Genomic DNA, 20,522 nt, shown 5'->3' on the forward strand with positions numbered 1-20,522 from the left:
ACATGCTTCTGGTTTTGGCATTTTAAAACTTTTTGAGATAAAATTTTTCTCTTATTCTTATAACTGTTTAACTTTCGAAAAATTACTTATTATTTGTTCATAAACACTTTGGGCAAATAACTTAGATTTTCACTCATAAAATAATGTTGGAAATTTAGATTTGCACTTTTCTTTGTTCAAGGCGTTGTTGTATATCAAAGATATTATAACATGTTATTAATTTTTTGTTGTTGTATAGGTGCCTTACTTGTGCATTTATTCTTATATATTCATTCTGACGTAGACATTTCTAGTTATGCAATCGAGTATAATTATTAAGTCCTTTCTGAAGCCACGAATTTCTGGCTAAGCCTTACCGTTTGTTTACAAAAATATCTTTTTTTCTTTTATGTCCGTAGTACTGTGACTCAAAACTTTTAAAAGTTGTTGTTAAAGTTAGCCTAGTCATTTCGTGTAAGATTAAAACACACAAAGTAAATTAATATGTAATAAGTAGACCTAATTTTCATAAAAATCAAATTTTACTAATGTTTTTAGATATTATGCAGGGATTAGTATTAATAACTAGGCATTACTTGTACACAACAACTCTTTTGATTAAAAACTTATAAGGAAGTTGTCATAAAACATGATTAATTAAGAATTTTATGGTAAAAAAAAAAAAAAATACTACAGTTACAAGATTAAGAGATAATTTAAAATATGACTTGAACGTCTATTTATTAATTTAATAGCAAATATCAGTCTGTTTATTACTATTTTAATCTTCCACTTTTATAAAATGACGTTTGTTCTGCTTTACAGTTACAGGAAAAAACGAATCACATAGGTTTTATTTAAGTAGCCAAGGACACAACATATTTTCTTGTTTATTGGTGTCAGAAGTAAGGGTCCAGGATTTTCTGATTTTCTTAGCAATTAATGGTGAACTCAACTATAAAATAATTAATAATTCATTGGACTTAGGACTTTCTCACTTGCAAAACCAGCCAATGCATATTGTTGTAAAAGATCTAAAAAAAAATTTAAAGTACAACCCTTTATTTTCAGTCATAAATTTTATAATTATCACCATTAACAATCATATAAGCTATGTGTCATTTTCATAGATTAGCTCTCCTCATGTAATGCATCTTTTGCCATGCAAGACAGCAGAACTTTTTACAAACATAAAATAGAATTACTCCAACATAAAGTTTTAAAATTCTTTACAACGATTTTTTTGAAATTGTTCTTCTATAGGCATGTTATGCATTATAGTAAGTCACCGATTTTAGAATTTGGACCTTGGGAGAATATGGGATGAAAGAAGATTTTTTATTGTATTCCCCCCTTGCTACACCTTAGTCCCCACCATACCACACACCATGGCTGTACTTCACGCCATGCCATTACACAACAGCACATATTTTTAGCTATATAAAATTTTAAGAACGAAACTAACAGTCTACAAACACAAACGAAAAACCTTACTCAATTTGCTAAGAGTGGTCTGAATTTAAATTTATTAATAACTTTTTTTCACAGTAAGGTTCGTAACTTGTTTTTAGGTTATATATTCATATACTTAATGATAGTTAAGAAGCTTTTAATGTACAACGTAATAACTAACATTATATTTTTTTAAATAATCTTCGAAATTTTTAAACCTCAAAAATTATACTTTTTAGCAGCCGTGTCCCTATTTATTATTAAATACTTACTGTTTACTATAAATTAATTAACTTGACAATAAACTAATCATTATTCAGACAATTTATGAATTCTTTCCAGAATTTGAAAAAAAATTTCAAGCAATCTTACATTATTTTTTTACTTCCATTAACGGTTGAATAAAACAACGTGTTATGTATATACTAATAAATTTTTATTACGTGTTGCTCTTTAACAATTTTTTCATTCGTGACTGAGGTAATTTTTTGACCTAAGGATGTTCATCACAGTTATTGGGGGAAATGTTAAAAGAGGTTAAAAAATCGCAAACATGCAGCAACGCTGGCATTTTTAAATTTTTTGCATACTCAAGCCCCTTCTTTCTTGTTTAGCTAACAAATTTCTACGTATTACATAATTGCAGTTTTTCATAACTTATCCTTACGGTCAGATATTGAATATTGATATATAAATTAGATTTTTTAAAACTAAATATACAAAAAAAAACAACAAAGTAATTTGCAATACTTTGTAAGTTTTTCTTTGCTTTTTTGTATGTACGATTAATGTTTGAATAATATTTGTCAAAAAACCTATATGTGATAAGCCTCCTTAAATTTCTATTTTATTATTACTTTTATTGTAAGCTGATAAAAACAATTATTTGATTTTGCAGTAACATTATTAACAGAATTCTTATTCTTTTTATTATAACGCGAGTTTACCTGAATTTCAGCTTTCCAATGTACAATACTAACACAACTTTCATTTTCATCAAACATATCATGTCCAGGTTCCTTGTTCAGAGGTTTAAAATCAGGTTTAATAGAATTAGTGACTGCTTGTGGTATAGTTAATGTAGGTCTTGCCCATAATTTGATTCCAGCTAATAATTCACTAACGTGTAAAGAGAATTCAATATCAATTTGGGATAATGCAGTCAAATCCTTTTCAATAATGATAATTTTTGTAACTAAGCCAATTTCATGAACTCCGTACATTGGTAAAAACAGAACATAGCTGTAGTGAAAGTTAAATAAATCATGATACAGCCAAATTCCCTGAAAAAACAAACGTTTTTAGGTTTATCTGACATAAATTTGACATCATATTAAACAAAATATTACAGCTGTTAAACAGTTTTAAGTGTTATCACTTAATCACAGTATAGATAAAAGAGAATATAAGGTTGCAGGTGGGCCTAAGTGCGTGTACCTCTTATTATAAGATGTCGTATACCAAGAACCTAGTAAATTATTTGCTGCAACCGTACCTAAAATTTTGATAACAATAAAATTCGAATCACATTGTTCTAAGCATTAAAACACATGTTTTTTTAGGGAGCATTTTCTTGCAAGTGTCCTCATTTTTTGGCAACTATGTGAGTATTAAAAATAATAAATAATAATAATGTAACATGTTGTTAAGTATACTATATCACTTAATGCTTGTCAAAATTGAAGTGAATAGTGTGAAAAAAATTAAAAAAGTCTTGTAAAAATTTCAAAAAGACCTCAAAAGATAATGTCATACGTTGTAAGAAAGCTGCTCTAGATAATTTCTTTTTTTCTTACAAAAATGTAACTTTAAAAATAATAAAAATATGTATATTTCAAGGTACCGTCTTAAATCCTGGTAGAATAGACAAAGAAACAAAAAAATTTGAAACAACCAATAGATATACAAGTGAATGTTGATACATCTTCACCATTCTATCATGAGGTGCATATGTATGGATGGCGGAACTTTTTAAACAAGTACTCTATATCTTACATACATGCCCGTTTCTCAAATTCAAATATTCTAAATATTTATAATACTGAATCACATAACTTCTTTCTTCAAGAAATTTTCTTTAAGTAATACATAAAAATGAGAAAAATATCCTCCCTGGGTGCAGATTGAACACACAACCTCCTGTTTACTAGACAGTTGCTCTATCATTTAAGCTACTGAAGAGATGTACATTCAACCACATAATTTCTTGGAAGAACAAATTATAAGGTTTAGTATTCTGAATCTTCACTATATTGGAAATTGAAAAAAGGGCATGTATAGAGGATATAGAGTGATTGTTTAAAAAGTACCACTATTTATACATATGCACCTCATACATGGTTAAGATGTATCAATATTCACTTGTATATCTATTGGTCGTATCAAATTTCTAGTTTACCTACAAGCGTTGAAGTCATATACAAGCTTTATCGAGCTTAGGTAAAAGACAGCTTTAAAATTAAGAATGAGAACGTATCTAAACTGACGGTGCGAGTGAATGTGCAGCTCCTCAGTAACTCAAATCATAGATCAACTATCAAGTAAATAGGAGGTTGTGTGTTTGATCCACACCCTGGGAAGATACTTCTCTCATTCTTATTTATTACTTGAAGAAAATTTCTCAAAAAAAAAACTATGTGGTTTAGTTTAATGAATCTTTAGTATATTAAAAATTGAGAAAAGGGCATGTATGGAGGATATAGAGTGCTTGTTTAAAAAGTACCGCCATCTATACGTATGTACCTCATGAGACAATGGTTAAGACGTATTAACATTCGTTTGTATACCTTTTGGTTGCATTAAATTTCTAGTTTACCTACAAGCATTTAAGTCACATACTTGAAGAAAAAAAAAGTTTAGAGTGTGCACTGTAAGTTCCATACACAAAACCACCCAGCGCCATCTTGTGGCTGTATGGTGAGTCCACGTGGTTACGAGAATACATGGAGTAGCATGGTTGCCTTAAGTGAAAAATTTCTTCGCAAATATCAAAATCCTTTCCTATAGTCCGATCATATTAATAAGAATCTCTAATTTTTAAACCTTACTATAATTGATTTTCAGCATGAAATTTTGCTTGTAATAATATGTAAAAAAAAGCATACGTTCATCTGTTGCTTGTATGTATAAACTACATTGCGTGTGCTAGTACTAATAAGTATACTCTTTCTCTCGCGAACACTTTACTGACACAAGCAATGTAGCTCACACGTACAAATGACAAAGGGATATACATCTTTTTTACATCTTATTAAATCAAAACCTCATGCTAAAAAAATTTTATCGTTAAATTAAGAAATTTGAGATTCTAGCTAAGATGGTGCAGCTATTAAAAAAAAATTCAAGATAAATGAAAAAAAATTAATTATTTTAGACAACCATGCTACTTCTGTGTATTCTTGTAACCACGTGGACTCACCATCCAGCCATAAGTTGGTGCTGGTATCTTTGTGCACAGAGTCTATAGTTATAATAATTATTTTAAGAATCGTAAGCTTGGATGCAGTATGTTATTATTTATGAAGCTAATATAATACATTTTATAACTGTATGTCCTTTAGTCAATCAGTAGTTTAATCTGTAAATGCAACCTTGAGCACCTTTGTAAGTATCCTGCAGATTATAAGTCATAGTAAATCTTTGTTAGCAACGTATTACTGAATTCCCAATACATAATAATTTTTTCACACCTTGAATAAAGATGCTGTATTGAAATTGTACTAATAAATCTGTTGTCTTGATGTTGTAATTAAAAAATTGTGTATTGGATTTAATCTAAGAAAGATTTAGTTTTAGCACAGTGAATTTCAATATTGTATTATCTTCGTAAGAAAAACCCTGTATCGTAAATATAGAATAAAGAAAGCTTCTTGTTTCTTTAAAAGAAATAAATGTTTCAGATGTCCTGCTTAATATAAAAGTTAAACTATCAGGAATTTTTTTGCTAATCTATAGATACGATCTTATTTTTTGTTTGATGGATTGGGGAAGAGAAAATCTTCATAGACACCCCAGCTAATCTGGTGGTAGTGTTAGATTCAACTGGTGTGCCTACCGACTTAAAACTAATTTTCCCGCATGGGACGGGTCCGTGAGGACCACTCCCCTAGAAAAAAGGGCATAGGAGAGGAAAGAAGAAGGAAAATAACGGAGAATGTCGGAGGCCAGCTCGCTCTTAGAGCAATGAGAGGAGACGCATCTGGGCGAAGCTTGAATCTTGGCTTGCACCGGAATAGAGTATAGATATAATCTATTCACCATTAAGTAAACATGGTATTGTAATATAGTGCGAATGTCATGACCAGATTTAATAAGCAATGGTCTTAACCATTCTTATTCAGTGTGATTTGTGAATCTTCTCGTATTCAGCTAGTGAGCTATCTTTGTTTTTTTTTAGTTAAATAGAAAAACTTAATTTAAATTGTGTGGATAAAATTTATTATTATGTTATTTAATTTAATCAACTAAAATTAATCCATCCCTTTAGGCACAATTGACCAGGTCACACTAATATGGTTAAAAGTTAATTAAATTACTGATAACTAACTTACATGTATCGCTGATGGTGGATACTGCAGCTTCAGAGTTTTCTAGTGATTCGTGCAGTATTTTTTAGCAGTTTCTTAAACTTTTCAAATACAATTGTGACTGGAAAAAAGGTTTTGGCAGTTATTGCTTTCTCTGCTATTATCAAAATCAGTGAAGGTGGATCTCTTTCGTTGTACCTCAGTCCTATTAATGTCCTTAAAGTACACCTGAGTAGCATCAGCCAACACATCATGCGTTACCTACATAATGCATATGTGGGATGCGGGAAGTGACTTGATCAAAACTACAGAGGACAGGTAACAGACGCAAAAAGAGCAATTTGTCTACTCAATTAGGCATTCTTATAACATCAGAGGAAATGAAAGATGACTCTAGTTGAATAAGATCAACTTATGAGTGACACTTTTGTTAAACTGCGTTGATAGCAAAACAGTAGGTTTGACCAATAATGCTTTGTTCTGATTTTGTGCATTAGAAAATAATAAGACAACAGTACAAAACGCATTTTTCTGACAGGTACGATGAAAATATGAGATCAATGATATTACAAACTTGCAATAGCAAATAAAATAAATACTAGTACAAAATAAAGTGTGACTTTTAAATGTACAAATTTCGAAATGAATTTTTTTGGAAATCCTACAATCAGTTTTGAATACAGTCAGACAATACGTTCGTAACACTACTTACTACAGCATTCTCAATAGACACTTACTATGTAAAACATCATATTAAACTGAGGGAGTTGTGGCTTGATACAAAAAAAAATCAAACATAAGAACTTACAACACTGTACAGTAGTAACATCTGAGAACTTACAAGACTGTACTAACAAAAAGAAGTTATGTTATTTATTATAAACTACTTTTTGCCTGCTTGTACCAAAAATTTTTCTTATTTTCTTATTTCCTAGCTTCATTGGTAACGATATGAAATTCTCTTAATTACCTAGGCACAGAAAAAGTAAAAAAAGTTTCAAACTTGTAGCCTTATAAGGAGACTCAAAGTATAACGATAAAATGCTTAATTAAGGTGCCCGAAGGGCTTAACCATTGGTAGCGAACTGGCAAGTTGTCTTGACGCTAGCACCCAGACCCACTCTACACCTTAGAACCTGATTGGATTCCAGAAAATAGAATGTCATCTTAAGACTGGCTTAAACAAATAGCTTAACAATTAATCAAACCTAGTTTACAAGGCTAACTATGCTTGTACTCCTTTTAATTCGACAAAACGCTATTAAAACAGATAAATCTCAAACATTCCCCTGCTCTTGCTTTAACTGAGGAAGAAGCAATAGTATAACTAACTAAATAACTAACAGTTAGTTGTGAACAACTGTAATATGCTCCAATACTAAAATAGTTAGCTCGTCCTTACAAAAAATTAACAATTCTAAAGCAAAGCTACAAAATATCTTTACAACGCAACAAAATAAGCTTAGTAATTAGTCTAGATAGGGCAGTGTCAGCAGTGCATAACCAAGCAACTATGACTTATGAATCGGTCCTAAAAGATCTCCCACTATACGAGTTTAAGTCCAAGAACCAAGTGGTATAACTTCCCTATTCACAACAAGACAAAAAAACAACAAGATTCCCTACTTGCGATGACCGTTGAGCAGATTGGAAAATAGACTTCCAACTTAGCATGCAAGAAAGGGTGACCTTAGAGTAATTTGATTAAGGTTAAATAGTGACTATTAGCTCAGTGAATGAACTGATGTGAAAGGCAGTAAGTTGGAGGGATCGTTACTGATAGGAAAGTAAGGTCGTGAATTTGAACAAATTTCAATTTTACAAGACAAGGTAGAATACTTGATAAACGTATAAACTTGATTGCTGACAACATGCCTTGTATGATAAATACCAAGCAAATGTAACAACCGTACCCCAAAGACCACCGAAGTGTGGCGCTATCGGGGGCACACACCAATTTGTACAGAACATCGTGAGTTACGTGGCAAAAGAAGACGATTGCCGAAATTTTATCCAACACCGACATAACTCAGCATTCAAACCAATAAAGAGTGTGCCACTATTCCTATATGAATACAAACAATGCTTTTATCCTGCAGTAAAGTGCTTCAAAGCAGAAATAAACGCTTTGGGAGGTTAATCCTCTATAACCTCAAGATGAAGTGCTCAGGTAGCCATACAAACGATAATTTAGACGTATCCCTTCAAAGATTCTTTCCTTGCATTTTAGAAAGTCTCACTGAGAGAGAACATGCTTAACCTACTCCTGTTCTTTGAAAGCCGGGTGCTGTTTATACTTTAACATTAAGCAGATCAACTGTAACTAGGGTAAGAGCTGGAGTTGAGTAGCACTTGCATGTGAGACACTTACTCATTTCTGAGTGGTCACTTTAGCGACCTTTTATAATTCAAAACTCTCTACGGCGATTGCTCATTGTAAGTTGTAGAACTCCATGAAGCGTAAACTTATTAGCTTGCTCACTTGTTTAACGTATGAAATGATCGTTGGCAGCTAAGCATATGGGATGTATTATGTCATAAGCTAATAACAAATTAATTAAATGACCTTAATTCCGATCAAATGATTCATCAGAAGTTTGCTTGAGTAGTGTCAGTGAGCTATAGGGCGGCATGCACGGCATTTTAATGATTTTTTGGTTAATAGGGAGGGAGGCCTACATGTCTGTCGAAACTCTATCCTTAGCTTGGGGTAAGAGCTTCTGCTCTATTTTAAAATCAATGCTCTGTTGGGGATAAGTTGGTTATAATTTCATATATAATAATCACGAATCAGTAAGCCAGAACATATTGCGAGAAACGATGATGGTTATATTTAGAAATAGTAATTGGGTTTTCTACTAATGGGGCTTAGTCACTTACAGGAATATCTTAAAAAATAGGCAATCATTCGCGAAAACTTATCTTAACTAAGATGTTTATAATATAGACTTGCTCGAAATTTAGTAGTGAGTAGTTGGAATTTGTTTGGGCTACTAAACTAGGTGGCATGTACTTTCAGCCGGGATGGTAAGACGCCTCGTTGGAAATAAGAGCGACCGACAGTAGGCCCGGCTTTTGTGAACATTGTATACACTTGTAGTCTCTGTCGGCCCAACGCTCTGTGCGTGTGCGCTTGGTCGACTTGGCGTGCTGCAGGTATGTGTGTGCGTATTCACGTGGCAAGCTTTGTATACTGTAAGCGCCAGATTATACTCAGCTCTCGTCGAAGATAGACTCTCTTAATTAACGTTGCCAAACTCTAGCATTCAAAGGTGCATACATAACCTCAAATGCTAGTGTAAATCTTCTGATTAACTCTCTTAATACAGTGGACAAAACTCAGTTGTGCAGTGCAGTGCACTTAGAGCTTTGCTTAAGTTGCTCACTGCATAATCTGCAGACCAGCTCAAATAGTTCATTTCATCGAACTACCAGTGATTATCAACAGCAAGACTCAGTGAAACTCTTGTGTATTTCCACAGACAGTCATTGTGCATTTCTACCGACAATCGTTTTTCGTTAATCAATATTTCAATCAGTTATATTATATCAGTGCTTTTATTTTCACATTTATTCGTGTAACTTTCAAACTCTCTTGCGAGCTCAAGGCCAGTGTATGTTTACATATTGTGTTGTTCAACTTGACTCTTTTCTTTCTACATTCTTCGCTTTTATATATTTCAATAATTCATTGCTTTAAGACTATAGACATTATTTTTTTTCTCCTGTATTATTTTGACCTTTATTATTTTTGTCAATATTAACTGTGATTTTTCTTGGCCTTTGAGTGACATTAAAAGTTGTTATTTTATGCTGTTTAATTTTATTGTGTTTTATTGTGTCTTCTAAATCACCCTATCCGAGCCTAGTGTCTGCTAATGCATACGCCTCGTACATGCCTTGAAAGGCATCATCTATTGAATTCAGCGTGGCTGATACATAGTGCCAAGTTGCATCAAAAGCTAGTTAATAAATTTTACTTCAACAATTGACAACGACTGTTGGCCACTTAGAAGGCTGGGCACTAATCTGATGTAGGATATCCCTTGAATCTAACAACAAATGTATAGAGTTGTCATGCAATTTCGTATTTATATAAAAATTATGAACGCGTTTTACCAACAGAAGCGCAGTGCAGAGTTTAAGACAAGAAACACTAATAACCAATAGAGGAGATACTTTGGTTTTGGTAGAAGCGATACGCTGACATAATCCCCTTCCACTAACTAAGAGTATATAATAGCAGCATTGGTGGCCTTTGAAACCTCAGAGTCACTATGTATCTCGATCGCTTTTATCTTTGTGTTAAAATAAATCCATTTAACAATCCTGACCTTATTAAACTCTTAGATTGAACTCTTTCAGGTAACCAAGACAACCTACGATTGTTGATCTTCGATGGAACTTAATAGTCACAGTTTTGCTTGAGCAACCACGACAATTACAAAAAAATCTTAACAGACACTATGATTGGAGCTATCTAACTGAAAGTATTGCATAGGCAAGCTATATAAAATAGTTCATCTCTTTTAGAACATGCTTCCTTCTTTAACAGGTTCATATTCATTTTAACGGATTACATTTTTCTCTGAAAATTACATGCTTCTTCATACCTGTACTGGTGAATTAATCTCTTCTTAAGAAATATTTAATTAGTCAATCATTATTAGGCAACCAACTGTGCAATAAGAAATTGCCGTAACCTGCAACCTTTATAAATTGACTTAGGTTCTTCTTGGCTTCAGATAAGGTATGATCTCTGAACTAAACATTATCCATATAAATTTTACTACTTAAAGAGGCTCTCTTATATAGAAATGCTAACCCGTGGACGTAGGTCTCGAATTTACTTGCAAGCTTAGGTATAGTTGGCATCACTGGCACAAGGGAACATGGACTAACTTGTGGAAAGACAATGACTTGATCAATTTTTAATACAATATCTCAAAATTTTCCATGACAACACTTACTATGCTAGGCGTCATTAAAAGGAGGAGGTTTTTTTCTCAAAAGCGTGTGCGCTCTTGTTACGAAAACTGTTGATTTATTCGAGTTTTGAAGTTGATTTCATCGCGTGTGCAAGCTCCACCACAAGAATACGTGTTAGGAAGCGCTACATTAAATTAATAATATTTAAAAATTTTGCAGGGTAAGCGATATAAATAATTGCATAATTGGAATCAGTAGATTTTTAACTATTTAATTTATTTGGTCTTGATTCAGGAGCTGTCACGAGGGAGCTTCCTTAAGACTAATAAAACTTGTGGACGAGATTTAATCTAATCAATAGATATTTGCTTTTGCATGTGAAATGCAGAGAAAAACAAATTAAACCATAAGTGGCCGCGTTAAAGGAACAAATTTGTAAAGGCTTAGATCAAAACGCAAGTAAATACATTAATACTTTTGATCTTGCTTATCTACCTTGACTTGGTGACACATACTATCTATATCTAAGATAAATATAAACTCGTAATTACTCCACTTAGAAATGAAATCAGAGTGATTTGAGAAAAAAATTTGGACCCGCATGGAGCAGATCAGTTGAAGAAATTCCCGAATAAACTGTAGCCAAGACATTGAAAATAGTACGTAGTTTGGTTGTAGTGCTAAAGAGCTTTTTCACGTCATGATATAACATAAGCCAATACTCTTTCGATAACTTAGGAATCATTTTACTCATGTTCACTAAATCTTAGCATTCATGCATAAACAAAGTACAAATTTTTTAGTTCAGGATTTCTATTAAATGTATGCTCTAAATCAATCATTATTTGTGCTGAGTGAGACTTGGAATCTTTACGAGGCTGATATGAAGTATGTAGACATGATTTTAACAGCAGTCTAACGATATATCTACTGGATTTTTCTCGAAAGCTGAAAGGTCTTAAAAAACTTACTAATCAGAGGATTTTATTTGATAATTGTTATTCATTTCTTCTACTTCCCAGAAACTGTAATAAAGGCAACAATTGTGGTTCATACAAAAAATGTTAAGAGACTGAATTTTCACAAAAAGGAGTTTATGGTATCACTGGAACCAGATAATGTCCACCCAAGTAACGTATGTGTGGAAATTGAAGCTTTAAAATTACCTATTCTTATTTATTATTTGACTAATATCGCATATACATCAGCACCCAATATCTTACCTACTTTATCCACACAGGTGAAGTGAGGATCTACATACTTTTGATAATCTAAATGCAAGTTTATTTGACCCTTACTAACTGGCAGGTAATAAGAGAAGACTTGGAGCAGAACTTTAGCTTCTATTAGCAATATGAACTGAAATGCAAACGTAGGTCTTATCTCGAAAGTGACTACCTCTTCACCTCTTCTGCAGTTCCCATAAGAACGCCACCAAAACCAGGAATTGGAATAGTTAAATTCTGAAACTAAAGCTTAAAAATATCAGGAAGAATTTCATTGATAAGGAAATATTAAGAACATTGATTCTTGAGAACTCAAACAAGTACTTGTAAACTCATTGGTCTGATCATATACACTTGAGCCGTGGATAACAAAATACCTATATTACGAAAGAATGGTGACTTAACATGATAAATGCTACTACCGAGGAACTAGTTCCAATCTTTAATAGAAGTAGCTGAATTGTAGCACAGGGGTCTTATGCTACCCTAATGACTGCGTCTAAGTGACGAAGCCATCTAATTTATTAATTAACTGAAAAAGAGGAAAACCGCGAAGCAAATACAAAATACAAAATAAGAAAACGCGAGACAAGCAACACTATGATGCGAACAAGTTTCTAAATTCAAGGGCAACAATTTAACAGCTAAATTATTAAATTACTTTTCTATAAATGGAAAAAATTAATTATGAAGCACTCACGATAATAACGAAGGATAGGATATGTGGGGTTGAACTAAATAAAAAACACTACTTATGAGCCACTGGTGAAGATGTAATTTGTGGCTCAAAGGAGGAAACTCTTGCGAGAAAACCCCCTAAGAGAAAAAAAACGACCGATACAAAGTTGAATACAACAAGAACTACAACCTGGTTTGAATTGATGTGTAGATGTGTAGGTGTGAATGTGTGAGAGTGTGAAGGGAAGTGCGCGTCCGCACTGTTCTCCTCCTCGTCTTCGTACCACGGTTCCGCGAGTGCGGATGTTCGCCGTGGGTGCTCACAGCACGTGGTGAAAGTTAATGCGGCACGCGGATATAAGTTGAATTCGGACGAACAAGAAGAATTAATGCAAGAAACACGTTAATGCGTCGCGCTGCAACAAAAAAACTTCTCGAAAAAACTAAAACGAGCAAAATTTATCCTAGACAAGCTACGTACAGGATTTCTCAGAAAAAAACTGAAGACCGCTCTGTACAGAAGCAAGTATCGGACTGTACGAGGCCTACCGAATTTCCCCCCCCTCCCCTTACTAATGATGCGCGCCGATTAGCGGAGGTGTTATTCTTCTCGAGTGTCAATTCGGGAGCCAGGACACGAACAATGCCGAAGATAAACGATGTATACTAATAAATCGGTTTTAAAGGGAGAGAGCGAACGAGAAACTAGAGCATAATAATAAACGTGCGCAACGAATGTATAAAAGTAAAATGATTTAAGTGTAGTTCAATGTATTGATGAGGCCGGACGTGCTGTGAGCTCCGCTGCTCCTCCGCTCACGTGGCGGTACTCGATTCAGTCGCGTTCGACTAAATATGCTCCTCCCGTTGCGAGGGTAGCGAGAAAAAACGTAAGTCGTAAGCGTTCCTCGTCGATAATGTAGTCGATCTACCTCCTTCGAATAATTTGATTGTATAGGTGTGTGCATGTGTGTGTGTGTATGTGGTTATAAATACATGAAGTAAGTATAAAACTCGTTTTCGATACAATAATCCCGATAACTACGCGATCGATGTTCACGTTTTTCGTGTAGAAATTGGTAGTGGGCATAACTGTGTGACGTTGTGCTTGAATCTCCCTTGAGCTGTTTTGACGGTGACTACTCGAGAGATGCCATCGGTGCCTGGGTGGATCTTGACGGCAACTCCCAACCGCCAGCGAATGCACGGCTGATTTTTGTCGATTAGTAAAACGATCGTATCTACTTGAATTTCGTGATTAGATTCGCTCCATTTTTGTCAACGCTGCAGCTCGTGAAGGTACTCCAAATACCACCGTTTCTAGAAGTCCTGCCGTGCTCGGGTGATAAAGCGCCAAATTGAGAGCCGGTTACCTGGAACAGAAGACAGATCAGCTTTCGGCAAAAAATTCAAAGGTCGTCTAATTAATAAATGCGCCGGCGTCATAGCTGTTAAATCATTAGGATCGTTAGATAAACTATAAAGTGGCCTCGAGTTCAAGATTGCTTCGATTTCTATCGCAAGGGTGTTGAGTACTTCGAAAGTGAGTAATTTTTCTCTGATTACCCGATTAAAATGATGCTTAAACGACTTGACGGCTGATTCCTATAATCCACCATGGTGCGGTGACAGTGGGGGATTAAAATGCCAAGCGATATTTCTTTGGACAGAAAAATAATTAACATCGTCACGGAATTGGTCGGAGTTAAACAGATTGTACATCTCTTGTAGTTGATTGTTGGTTCCGATGAAATTCGTGCCGTTGTCAGAAAAAACGTGACTTGGGATGCCTCGTCGGCCACAAACCCGCTTAAAAGCGCCCAAAAAACCTTCAGTCGTCAAGTCGCTAACTATTTCGAGATGGACGGCTTTAGACGCCATGCACACAAACACACATCGGTAAACTTTCACTTGATTCTAATTTTGTAATTTTTTCTCTTTAATGTATAACGGTCCGAAAAAATCCACCCCAACATGAGAAAACGCGGCTGCTTCTGTTACACGAACTGACGGCAAGTCTCCCATCTTACTGTGAATAGGTATCGGTCAATTTCGCACGCACTCGACGCATTTTCGCACTACATGTCTGACTTGCTGTTTTCCGTCTAAAAGCTCAAAACGATGTCTAGTTGTGTGTAGGGTAGTTTAAATCCCTGCATGCAATGTATGTGGATGAGCATCGCGAATAATTAAATCCGTGACGTAATGACGCGATGGTAACAAAATCGGATATTTTTGATTGAAAGAAATTTTTGCGTGTTTCAATCGCCCGCCTACTCGCAAGAGACCATGTTCATCAACAAAGGGATCGAAGGCTGATAGACGAGTATTTTTTACCGATTTTGACAAAGACAAACGCTCGATCTCGTCGGAAAATTAATCTTTTTGTATTGTACGTAATATTACTCGCTCGGCTTCCCTCCTCTCTTCCACGCTAATACTCTTTTCCTTAAATTTGTTGACCCGTCTGAACCGCAGACAAAAAGCAATTACATTAATTAGTTTTGAGTAACAAGAAAATCGCGAAAAAATTTATATTCCTGAATTTATTATTAAACATATTTTACGTTTAAATCTCGGTTATTCGCTCGGTGATGTTAAAATTGGTTTTGGCCATTCATTTTCTAGTCGCTTGAGCCACGTGGGACCGCTAAGCCAAGTTTCGTTTTTTAAAAATTAGATCGGTACTTGACCCCGCGAAAGTGCATCCGCAGGATTGTCTTTTGTTCGCACATGCATCCATTCGTGAACTGCATCCATTGCCTGAATTTCACTAACTCGATTTGCCTTGAAAACTTTAAGAGCTTCCAGTGATTTTTTAAGCCAATGTAAAACGATCGTTGAATCCGACCAAAAAATTATTTTATTAACATTGAAATCAAGCACTGGACGCATTTTGTTAAACAAGCATACAAGCAGCAGCGCGCCGCATAATTCTAGCTGAGGAATCGTTTTTATTTTTACCGGTGCTACTCGAGATTTCGCACACGCAAGACGCACAACGCAATTCTCATACCGATCTGTAGAACGCACATATATACACGCACCGTAACCTGCTTGACTTGCGTCACAAAATCCGTGCAACTCTATCGTCACTGCGCTATCGATTAAAAGTTTCCAACTTATGGAAAAATTTTGAACTAGAGAAAGCTGACGTGCAAATTTAATCCACCGAGTGTAAAGCTCCTGCGGTACCGATTCATCCCAATCGCTCTTTGCCCTCCAACAGTCTGGTATCATGATTTTCGCGTATAATACGATTGGTCCCAAAAAACCCGGTGGATCGAAAATTTTTGCGACTTCCGAAAGTATATGTCGTTTCGTGATCGTACTAGGAAATTTAATCTCTTTAACCGTGTACATAAACGTATCTGAGCGCGAATCCCATACTACCCCGAGGGTTTTTGAAACTGATTCCGTTTTTACCGCGCATTCACTCTCGAAAATTTTCCGATCTAAAGTATCAAACGCGTGTTGATGATTAGATGCCCACTGTCGAATGTTAAATTTGCCGCGCCCCAAAATACTAATAATTTCATCACGTATCTTTGACAGCTCTTCAATAGACTGTGCGCCCGTCAAAAGATCGTCAACATATAAATCACGTTTCAAGATTTTAGCTGCTCGCGGAAAATTGGCTCCTTCATCGTCAGCTAGCTGGTGAAGTGTGCGTATTGCAAGGTAGGGAGCGGACGCGACTCCGAACGTGACTGTGTTGAGCTCATATACCGCGATTTCTTCTCCGTGGTACCAAAAAATACGCTGATATCGCCTGTCGTCGGGATGCACTAAAACTTGTCGATACATTTTTTCTATGTCTGCCGTTAACACGAACGCATAGGATCGAAACCGCATCAAGTGTTTAAAAAGTTTAGGTTGAATGGTGGGGCCTACCAGTAGTTTTTGATTTAATGAAATGCCTTGGTTGGTCTTCGCGGACGCGTCGAATACTACTCGTACTTTTGTCGTATTGCTCGACGATTTTATGACCGCATGATGTGGCATGTAATACCCGTCTAATATCTCGTTTTGCAACAACGTCATGTGTCCTAGTGCTATATATTCATCGAGTACCTTCGTATATTTGCGATTAAGTTCACTGTCCGCTTGTAATTTTCGGCGCACCGCATGAAACCGACGAAGAGCTTGCGCGCGAGAGTTTCCTAAATCTGGTAGTTTATCATTGAATGGAAGACGCACAATATACCGCCCGGTTCGATCGCGTGTCGTATTTTTTAAGTAATGCCTTTTGCATAGAGATTCCTGATTTGATACGCTCACTACGTTTTTTACTTCTTCGACTTCCCAAAATTTCGCTAGCTGTTCAGTTAACGCACTTAAATTACATATCACTGCCAATTGTTTGAAGTCGTTCGAAATACCGCCCACGATCACCCAACCTAATTGTGTTTTTTGTAAAATTAAATCTCCGTGATTACGCGAAAGGTTTATCTGACCGACCGATAAAAATGACAACGTAGCCCCTGGACCAATCAGCATATCTACCGGACGCGGAATGTAAAATCGCGGATCAGCAAGTTTTACATTCGGCGGTATGGAAATTGACGCACGTGGAAATGGTTCGTCCGGTACAAAATAGGCAATTCGCGGAATCGTCAGAAAAGTTAACGTTTTGGAAAAATCGGTAGTGTGTGACTTAAAGTTGATCTCTACGCTGTACTTCGTATTGGTATTTAAAGAATTAATCGCGCCTACGGGGATTGAGCATGCGTTCAACGGTAAATTTAATTCACGAGCAAAATTTTTCCGTTACGAAATGAGCTGTCGCACATGTGTCCAAGAGCGCGCGCGCCTCGACAAAGTTTCCCCGAGCGTTTTTGACTCTAATCATTGCGCTCATCATTAATTGCGGCTGTGACGCTCGGGTACTCGTCTCTAGCGCGCTTGCTCCCAGTCAAACGCTGGACCTTTCGACCTTTTTCTCGCGATGTAAAGAAGCATGGTGTTGGTCATTGCACTTCCTACACGTACCCGATTTACACGCCCCCGGATGATGACCTAGACAATTCTTACACAGGACCTTTAATTGAACGAATTTCCATCGATCCTCTACACTCAACCCGCTGTACTCTGAGCATGAATAAATACGATGGGCCTCGCCGCACCGTGCACACGTTACCGCCACTGTATTAGTAACTAACGCGCGCGCAGACGAATTAAATTTACCCTTTTTCGCGATCTCCGATTCTCGCTCTCCCTGACGCTTGTTACCACCTCTTTCTCCTTTCACACGCGAAATCTCCGTTTCCATCGTTGAAAGTCGAAACGTCGTCGCATTGACAAATTTGTAAAATTGCGTGAGTTTTGGGAGCGCGTCCAAATCCAATGACTCTTCCCATTTCTGACGAATACTAATCGGTAAAGCCCGCTCCAGCAATCGCACTATTATTGTATCGTCCAAAACTACGCCTAAAGAAGACAAAACATTTAGATGCTGGCGAGTGTCGTCCACCAATTTCGACAGCCCTTGTGCATTTGCAGCCTCTAACGGTTTAATATCTATAAGCGCGTCTAAATGTTTTGCCACCAGGATTCTTTTTCGATCGTATGCATCGTTGAGTAACTGACACGCGCTTTTGTAGTTGGATGCAGTCGCGTCGAAAATCAAGATTTTGTTGAGCGCTTCTCCCTGTAATGCGTCCTTCAAGTAAAAGAATTTAACGAGGTCGTCGATGTCCGTGCGTGCGTTAACTATCGTTCCGAATGCGTTTTTGAACGTTATCCACCTATCAAATTGCCCATTGAATTTTGGAAGCTTGGCGACTGGTAGCTTCAGAAGCTTTTGCTACTCGATAAAGGATGACGTTGCTAAGGGATCGCCGTTGGGACTCGGGTCTGACTGAGCATCAGCTGCCGCGAATATCGGCTTAAGTTTTGCTGCTACCGTGTAATACCGGTCAGTGATGTTCGTCATCTCGGTCGCGTGCGCATCATTAGGGTCGATCACTTCGAGCTCGTCATTCAGCTCCTCGTACGCGCTAAATAACTCCTTCACGCGATCGAATCTCAGCCAAGCCTTCACTGTATCAAACGATTCCTCTGCCGTCAACGTCTCGAGCGCCGTAAGTTGTCCCTTTAGCGTGGAGCGTTTTTGCATGAGAACCTTGGCTCGCGACATTTTTGTTCAACCGATGATCTATAACGCACAATAAATCCAATATAATAGTAAATGAACGAAACTCGTAATACTCCCGTACGGAAACGCCCATGGAATAATTTAAAAACCCAAATTATATGACAAAATAAACAAATCAAAAGGCCTCACTAAAAATAATAAAACCCAAAACTGAAAGGCTAATAAGAAAAATTGTTATTCTGATGTTATAAAATCTAACTTACTAATTTACGATCAACAATAAAAAACGAATTAAATAATTCCCGTAGTATTTGTACTAAGTTCAACGGCCCCGAAACTTTGACACGGATAATTCAAATGAAATTGAACCCAAATAATAGAGACACTACACGATGAGACGTTGAATATTAATGCGACGCCATTCGAAAATACTAGAAAACTAAAAAAGTTAGTCTAATCGTGTGAAAACGTTCGATCAGAAACAAACAACACCGAGAATGCGACTGTTGACGCAAGCTGGCTCGAGCGCTTCTTACCTCCCCCCGTTTTTTTCGTCCTAGCCTGCACTCGTTAGACGCGTGATCCTGAACACGCGCTACCTCCCCCACTAGCTTTTCTTGGCGTGGTTGCCGCAAATTCACTTACACGCACTAACACTCTCGCTCGTAAGAAGAACAATGCGCCGAATTTCCCGCACTTATCGATATGTTTCTCTTTCTGATTGTTAATGCACTTTACAATATATGATAAATAAAATTGTTTGTTATGTTAAATTGAACGCTCTGAGGAAATTAGTGTTACAAAAGGTAAGGGCTCAACTCGAGTATGAAGTAGACAAAGCTAAAGAAGGAAAAAATAAAATAAGCAAGAGGAAATAGAGGTAGAGTGCAATGCAAAGGAAAAAAAATAGTAATAATAATAGTACAGTCAAATAGATAAGGATTTGTACAAATGAGCGAGGAAAAGAAAGAAAGAACGCGCGCGAGAGAGAGAGAAAGAGAATTAATATTAATACGGGGAGAGAGAGCGAGTGGATATGTAAGCTAGAGTGATCGTGAAATTTGAGAATCGAGCGTGGGTAAGAGGAAAAGAAATTTAGTTGATGAGAGAGAAGGCGAGATAAAAAGATGAGTTGAAGTTTACAGTAGAGAGCGTTCAATAAAAATGTGGGGCACTTAGCTTTTTCGATGGTGCACGTAGAGGCTGGAAACGAGATCTCCTTCGTTGGCGTCGATGGCAGAAACGACGATGATCTTCCTGCAACTCTCTCGATAATCGTCGTCATCGCCGCTGTTTGCTCTTCTTTGAAATTCGATGACAAGCGAATGATGTGCCGAAATCTCTGAACGTAAGCGAAACGAAATGACCGAAAATTCGAGACTGCACGTGACAGCATCAGAGAAAAACGTTTTTGAGATCACGTCGGGGTCATCATGAATTGTAGCACAGGGGTGTTATGCTACCCTAATGACTGCGTCTAAGTGACGAAGCCATCTAATTTATTAATTAACTGAAAAAGAGGAAAACCGCGAAGCAAATACAAAATACAAAATAAGAAAACGCGAGACGAGCAACACTATGATGCGAACAAGTTTCTAAATTTAAGGGCAACAATTTAACAGCTAAATTATTAAA

General features: G+C 36.3%; 1 protein-coding gene across 1 annotated transcript in view; it reads right to left on the minus strand.

Annotated features, from left to right (window-relative positions):
- The window catches only part of Apoltp (Apolipoprotein lipid transfer particle), a 2,496,658-nt gene that overhangs the window by 1,272,285 nt on the left and 1,203,851 nt on the right, over nucleotides 1-20,522 (minus strand). Inside the window, exon 16 of the mRNA XM_089596186.1 lies at nucleotides 2,379-2,714. Within this exon, the coding sequence (XP_089452312.1) occupies nucleotides 2,379-2,714 (336 nt within the window). The remainder of the gene's footprint in view (nucleotides 1-2,378; nucleotides 2,715-20,522) is intronic.

This window comes from Copidosoma floridanum, unplaced genomic scaffold, assembly GCF_036245765.1.
Source record: "Copidosoma floridanum isolate Cflo_tuat_1 unplaced genomic scaffold, Cflo_Japanese_pri ptg000004l, whole genome shotgun sequence".
NCBI classification, from domain to species: domain Eukaryota; kingdom Metazoa; phylum Arthropoda; class Insecta; order Hymenoptera; family Encyrtidae; genus Copidosoma; species Copidosoma floridanum.